The following is a 7,625-nucleotide window of genomic DNA, read 5'->3' as shown; positions in this document are numbered from 1 at the left end:
AAGTGATCTGGATGGCGACTTTCAGAAGTGATCTCTACGGCGACGTTCAGTCGAAATCTGGATGACGACGTACAGAAGTGATCTGGATGGCGACTTTCAGAAGTGATCTGGACGGCGACGTTCAGTCGAAATCTGGATGACGACGTACAGAAGTGATCTGGATGGCGACTTTCAGAAGTGATCTGGACGGCGACGCTCAGTCGGGATCTGGACGGCGACGCTCAGTCGGGATCTGGACGGCGACGTTCAGTCGGGATCTGGACAGGGACGCTCAGTCGGGATCTGGACGGCGACGTTCAGATGGGATCTGGACGGCGACGTTCAGTCGTTATCTGGACGGCGACAATCAGTCGTTATCTGGACGGCGACGTTCAGAAGTGATCTGGACGGCGACGTTCAGAAGTAATCTTGACGGCGACTTTCAGAAGTGATCTGGACGGCGACATTCAGTCGGGATCTGGACGGCGACGTTCAGTCGGGATCTGGACGGCGACGTTCAGTCGGGATCTGGGCGGCGAAGTTCAGTCGGGATCTGGGCGGCGAAGTTCAGAAGTGATCTTCATGCTGTTGTTCGGCTACGAATCTAAACTCCATAAGCAGCCGCCAAATACAACTAGGAATCAGGCAGATTATTCCCTGACTGTTTTTCTGCTGTTATGATGTTATAAATATGATGTAATTTCCTTTTTCCTGCTCATGAAGAAAAAGTGAAGGTGGTTTCAAGCCATAGACCGTCAAATGGTGCAATTCAAGGTTTATTTGATGAATGAGGGTAAAAGGGGGAAGCTGCATGCAGCGCATGGTGACGGTTCCAGACATTTTCAGGGAGAAATCAGGTCCCTACTTTAAATCTAAAACATTAGCACAATAAACTATTAACTCATTGGACCACAGGGGGCTGGCTTTAGGGCATGAGGTTTGGGATGACGGTTTGAGAAGTCGTTACCAATCATTCAGCCTGTCGGCTGTGTTTATCCGCACCACTTCCAGCACTACCGACTTTAATCGGACTTCCTATTTGAAGGGGGAAACTGGTGAGGCAGAACACGTTTTCTACAGACATAAAACAGACATGCAAGTCAAAATAAACGCTCCAGAGTGAAACTGGAGCCCCACAATCCTGCCTGTGTGCACTCAACAAGTGTGTGTGTTTCTGCATATGCAGGGGGGTGGGGGTTACTGGCGTACCGAACGGTTTCCATGCCGACAGATGACAGCAGGTATGATGTATTTTCAGTAGAAAACATCCAACTGAAGCCTTTTGTCAACAGGGTCACCATCCTTTCTGAACACCATCACCAAAATCAAACATCATCCCAGCAGAAACCAAATAAAATCTGATTAATGGGAGAATAGAGTCACTGCCAGGCAGAGGGAAAGTTGTGGTGGAGAGCCTTCAATCTTCAATCCCCTTCATCTGCTGCCTCAATGATTTCACTGATTATTCACCCGGTCCTGAAGATGAGCTGAAACTCAGGGATTAGTGCCTCAAACATCAAAATTGGGATCCAGAGTCTTTCTAGCAGCAGGAACCGTTCCTGTCTCTGTTGTTTCTGCATGGCGACACTGGAAGAACATGAGGAATATTATCAAAAACCGCTCTAAGATGTAAGCTGCAATGGAGCCAATACTGACCGTCAGTGCTGCATTCACAAGTACAGGTGTGTCTTGGTTTAGAGTTCAGGTGAGCTCACCTGCTGGTGAACACATTCGCTCCCAGCAGCGAGGTGAGACATGAACGGCCCCTCCCAACAGGAACTCTGCTGTTGTCACCAGTTACTTGCTTTAACCTTTGACCCAAACTCCCAGGTATGCCATTTATAAGCAAGTATTGGAAAGAAAACAATATGGTTTCCATTCAGCGGAGAGATTGCTGTTTATCTCCTAAAGCGAGCTTTAGACTTCTGCTTGTGATCCAGGAGAGGAGTTAGCAAACGTCAGAGACCAATCCATCAATAAAGGTAAAATAAAGCTAAACGTAGACCTGATGGTGAACCAGTAACGCTGTAGGTACCAGAGGCTCCGCCCCTTCTTATGAAGTCACCTGTTTCTAAAGAATCAGATCTCTCAACATATTATTTCCTATATTTGCTTTAACGTTTCGTTGGCGATCTAAAGCAGCCGAAAGCAGAAAACAATCACTGACAGTCTGGAAGCAACTTTCTTAGAGATTTTAGACAAAACAGTTATTCTCCTTGTAGAAAGTGAACGGTTATGGATGACAGGAAGTTTAAAATAGTGTAGCTTAACATGGCTAACTGACCGAGCTAAAAGAGGCTAACCTGTTAGCTAGCCACAGTGCTACCCAGATCTTTATATCATGGTCTAACAGTTACTCTCCTCAGTTCTGTTACCGATGAGGTAAAACTTCATTGGTCATTAGACACGCCAACGCTACAGATGCTCCCGACTCGGCACACGGACGCTGCGTGACGTTATTATCGCTGTCTGGGGACAAGCACAGCGTTTTACATCATGTGGAAACGTTCAGCCGATCATGTAGCCTAACGTCACGGCCATGAAGCCGATCTGGTACCTGCAGCGGGTCATCGTGTCCAGGAACGGGAGCAGCCATGACCAATAAACTGAGCCGCCTTTGTTTTCTGAACCCCACAGAGCTGCTGCTCTGATGCAGCGACGCCTCAAACTCACAGCTTCACTGTCAGGAAAATCACGGCAACTTTCCATTGTTTGGACCCGTCCCTTTAATACAGTGATGCTGAATGCGCCTCACTGCAAACCCACATGTACAGATATTCAGCACAGGCTTTTCCCTCTCTGCTTCTCCTTTAATTTGCAAATCTTGTAATCTAAGCCTAGAGCTGAGTGAACCAACTTCTAAACCAGCACAGCTCCAGCGGCCAAGGCTCCAATCTGTTTTCCATTTACGTGTCAGGACGGCATCCTTTTTGGTGGTTCACAAAAGCTGTTATTTCCAAATGATTATACAGAAATAAATAGTGTGAGGACTATAGTGATTTTATGAAGGGGCCGTATGGAAAGTACTGCGCCGCACCCGGAAGCCTTTTTCCTTACCAGGGTGTTATTTACCAAGCGCTTCACCAGGAGGAAGAAGCAGGCTGTGTAATCCAGCCAAGGGTCAGGGTTTTCAACATGGTGCATGTTTTCAGCATTAGTGGCAAGCGCCGCCGGGGTGATTCGCCAACCCGTCCAAGTGTTACATGTCTCCATGTCAGTGAGGACATAGGAAAAGCAGAAGCAATGGCCACGGCGTCAAAAAGACAGGCAGCAGGTCCTGGAAAATATCAAGAAGGTGGTCTGAAGACAGACTTCCTTATTTCATTTCCTGGGGAGGATGGATTAAGCCCAATGTGGGGCTGCTCTGGGAGAGTCAGTCAAAGGAGCCCCACCCTCTAATTCATTTACCAACAGGATGCCCTGTCTGGTCCGGTCCGGTTCCCTGTACTGGTCCGGTTCTAACCATTGGAATCCCGCTCTCTACCTCCACCTTCTTTAGTTGGTAGTTTTTCACTAAAGCAATAAATTATTATCCGACTGAAAAGCTAAATTCATCCTCAATTACTAAATCTACGGCGTCATCAGGGCAGACTCTGCTCTTTAGTTAAATACAATAAACATATAAATAACCTGTCTAAGAATGAGGGAAAATATTTATATAGAAATAACGCAGGATTTAAGTATATGGGTAAATAAAAGTATGGGGGGGGGGGAATATCAAGGAAGATTTTCTTTCTAATTAGTGTTTCCACTCCAGATTACAGCTCCTGTCACACCTTGATGATTTAGACCAGCTTATTCCTGACTTATGAAAAAAAAAAAATGGGGAAAATGCTGGCATACGTTGGAGAAGTTATGAGCACGCTGAGGAACGCTGAAACACATCGACATACTGCGAGGTCATAGAGAAATGTTGATGTTGAGCCAAATGTCCTGTATGCCAGCATCTGCCATCCGTGGACCATCAGTCCATCCCAACGGAAAAACCTCTGCTCTTCCAGTCTCCATCCTGTGGGTTAGAACTACCAATGAGCTCAGATGGTCTGGGTCCAATCTGGTCAAACCGGGTTCAACTGGGTCAAACCGGGTCCAATCTGGTCAAACCGGGTCCAATCGGGTCAAACCGCGTCCAGTCAGGTCAAACCAGGTCCAGTCAGGTCAAACCGGGTCCAGTCAGGTCAAACTGGGTCCAGTCAGGTCAAACTGGGTCCAGTCAGGTCAAACTGGGTCCAGTCAGGTGGCATGTTAGAGTTAGCATTTTCAGCGAGTGTTTCAGGATTTGGTTCAACAGATGGGTGGAATGGTCCAGGTGAGGACGCTCAGAGGAACCTTGCATCCCAGTTGAACCAACATTCCCAGCAGGAAGGAAGCTGATGGGAGTCAGTGATTCTGATGACAGGCAGTCAGAGCCCAGCAGAACCTGCTGGACCCGGACAGGAACAAACATCCCTCTGGCTAAGAACCAGAACAGAGCAGGAACCTCCGCCCAAACTGCATGACTGCAATGTTCAGCTGAGGTTTAAAGAAGGAGCATCCTTCTTAAGTTTTGGGGTTTTAACGTTTCAATCGGTGTTTTTAATGGCGGAGCTTCACCAGTTCCCTGGTTCCCCTGCTTCAGCTGCTTCCAGCCACAGTCTGTTCATCAGACTTTAGCTGGAATGAAATCAGCAGGAAAACATCACTAGCTATTAGATCCATGTGTCCCACTAGGTCCGCATTAAAGAACAAAGATGGAAGCAAAATGTAAAAGCTGTGAAAAAGTAAGTACACCCCATCAGCTGTAGATTCATAACAAACAGCTGTCAGCATCTATCCAGTATGTGTTGCTTCAGCATCAGGGTGGTGCAGGTGGATAAAACTATAAACTCAGACATGTTGCTTTTATTAAAGGCTATGACACACAGAGAGGAGTGAGGCGGATGAACTCACCCTGAAGACCCTGCGCTCTTGCAGACCCCCAGCAACGGCCTCTTCTCAGCAAAGCTATCGGTTTTCAGAGGACCTGAGGAGGAAGACGAGTCCGTGCTTTAGAGGAGCAGACAATCAGCCATATTTCAGACCCTGGGTGTTCCTGATCAACAGGCAAGTCTAACAAGCTAATAGTCTAAAAACCAGATTAGAGATCTGCTGAAACTTTGCCTTTGTTCTCATGAAAAATGAGCTAAAATGATGGAAATGTGGACAGAAAGACCCCGACCCTGTTTATTTGGGGGTTTGAATTACAGCACGTTAAACCAGAGAAGGTCTCTTTGAGAAAGGCAGGGAAAACACGGAGTGATCCCATGTTTGTCTTAATTGTCCCACATTGAAGTCCAGCAGGAGATGATGGGATTGGGGCGCTCAGATTGGTGAGGATGTCCCCTTTCAGAAGGCTGTAATTTGAGGCCCAGCAGTAATCAGCCTGAGTTCCTGCGGTATGGCGCTGGAGCAGGAGTGGCTGCCCAACCGGCCCCTAGCGCTCCCAGAAGGGTCCTTTCTCCTTTCATGTTTGTCATCAGGCATCTTTCTCAGCCGTCATCCTGAGCTCTAACATAAATATTGCTTCTCTGGGACTTAGCGAAATGACATAGTTACTAAAATAAGCCTCCTTGGTAAAAATGAAACATCTGAGGAACAGGGAGACTCTGACTTGGAAAGTGAAGTTTCTTCTGCTGAGAACAAAAGAGGCAGCAGAAAAAGGACAAAGGATGAGAACTTTCACTCAAATAAATGTTAATTATTTTCTGGATGGTCATCCCCCCCCAGTCTGACCAATCAGGATGAATTAGAAGAGAGTTTTCTATCTGGAAACATGGACTTCCCGTTATCTGCTTGGAAAGGAGACCGTGCTTCTTATAATCAACACCTATTTTGGAGCTCTTTAATTCCACCCACACTCAGAGTCTGGAGATGGACAATAAGCCTTTTAACGGCCCACCACAGAGCAACACTGTTTGCACTCTACAGATTGCAATCAGTATCCTTCCCCGTTCATATTTATTTTCTGCTGAGAGAATTACTCCCCTCATGTGTGCAGCTATCTGCTGCTTCTTATTACCAGCCTCTGCTTTCATCCACTTCCAGCGCTCTTCAACTGCTGCCATTGTGTGCCGTTGAAATTTGCCAAAAGACCGGAACACGGATTGAGAACAAAAAGCTGTTATTCTGACAAAACTGAAAGACCACAAACCAGCCTTCACATCACTGTCTGACACCTGCAGAGAGGAAATGTGGTTCTTGTGTCTTTGAAGCAAATATGCAGATGATGACTCTGGGATTAAGAACAGTGGTCTGCAGTGACGCTGAAGGGGTCTGTCCTGCAGGGGGAGCTCATCCACCCACTGTGGCCGTTTCACTGCTCGCCCCTTTGTTCCATCAAAACATTAAGAAAACTGTAAGCAGTCCAAGTCCATGTAGTTCAGACTGGGCAGACATTTTGCCCTAATGTGTGCATATTTGGCAAAGTTGAGAACAACTTTACGAAGGATCCACCATTTTCAGCTTCTAAAACAGGCTGCAGCGCTACGGGAGTTCAGCATAGAGCCAGAACCATGTAGATGCAACCCTGCTGCCTTTCACTAACACGTCTTTAGGAGAATTTAATGTCGTTACACAAAGACCAACATCGTAAGACGACTTTCTGCTCTCTGACTGGTGTGGTACTCACTGATATGAGGAGCAGGAAGAATGCGAGCAGCTCGGACAGGTCCGTGACGCACAGAGAACAGCTCCTGGGCTTCTCCTGCCAACTGAGAAAAACAGATGCAGGATTATTTCCTGAATCACAACATCACAGAAAACACGTTTCTCTAATGAACTAATGATCCATATCACTGGAGTTAAAGCTCATTGTACTGTCAACTGCTAGTTAATGTCTGAGGCTGACTGAAACCGACTCCCACTTTACATGATGCATTTTACCTAGCCTCATAGACCAGACTAAATGGGAGATTAAAGGTGTAATTTAGTCTAACCCCGATGAATGAGACATCGAAAGATTGTTGATGAGAACAACCCGTTGTCTTTCAAACCATGTCTGTGCCTATTGACCAACGCTCTGACCAATGAGGAGCTGACTGTGACGTAGGAAGCGTGACAGGAAGCTGGTGGAGGAGTGTAAATAAACAGCCTGTCGGTAAAACGGCGAATACGTCCTTAAAAATAAATGAGCGTAGCGCCTCTTCCTGCTCACGTTTCAACGGAAACCCAAAGTCTGATCCTTCCAGAACTGATTCCAAAGCTGAGTCAAACCAGAACTGTTCAATAGTTGCTGCCATCTTCCTCGTTGTGTTTTCTCCAGCGTCGTACAGCTTTGTCGTCACGCCCTCAAACCCCGCCCACTTTGCATCCAGACATTCAAAACACATCTCTGCGTTGTGATTGGCCCGCCAGTTCTAGGGCCTGGGGCATTGATCGAGCCTAGACCACTACAGGCAAAAATTATTTTGGCCACTGGCGGGTGGGGCTAGTTTACTGGGCTAAATTTTACCTTTAGTTTCAAATAACAAACCGGTAATCTGAGAAGACCAGTCAATGACCTGGGAGAGACAGGTCTATGACCCAGGAGAGACAGGTCTGTGACCTGGGAGAGACAGGTCTGTGACCCGGGAGAGACAGGTCTGTGACCTGGGAGAGACAGGTCTGTGACCCGGGAGAGACAGGTCTGT

General features: G+C 47.0%; 1 protein-coding gene across 1 annotated transcript in view; it reads right to left on the bottom strand.

The window, feature by feature from the left end:
• Positions 1-2,487: 2,487 nt before the first annotated feature.
• LOC107101232 (breast carcinoma-amplified sequence 3-like) overlaps positions 2,488-7,625 on the bottom strand; it is a 31,723-nt gene continuing 26,585 nt past the window's right edge. The window contains exons 5-7 of the mRNA XM_015400062.1: positions 6,626-6,707; positions 4,909-4,981; positions 2,488-2,536 (exon numbers count right to left, since the gene is read on the bottom strand). Of these exons, the coding sequence (XP_015255548.1) occupies positions 2,488-2,536; positions 4,909-4,981; positions 6,626-6,707 (204 nt within the window). The remainder of the gene's footprint in view (positions 2,537-4,908; positions 4,982-6,625; positions 6,708-7,625) is intronic.

This window comes from Cyprinodon variegatus, unplaced genomic scaffold, assembly GCF_000732505.1.
Source record: "Cyprinodon variegatus isolate N-32 unplaced genomic scaffold, C_variegatus-1.0 Scaffold1067, whole genome shotgun sequence".
NCBI classification, from domain to species: domain Eukaryota; kingdom Metazoa; phylum Chordata; class Actinopteri; order Cyprinodontiformes; family Cyprinodontidae; genus Cyprinodon; species Cyprinodon variegatus.
Note: the sequence above shows the minus strand (reverse complement) of the source record. Positions and strands in the feature narration are given on the sequence as shown.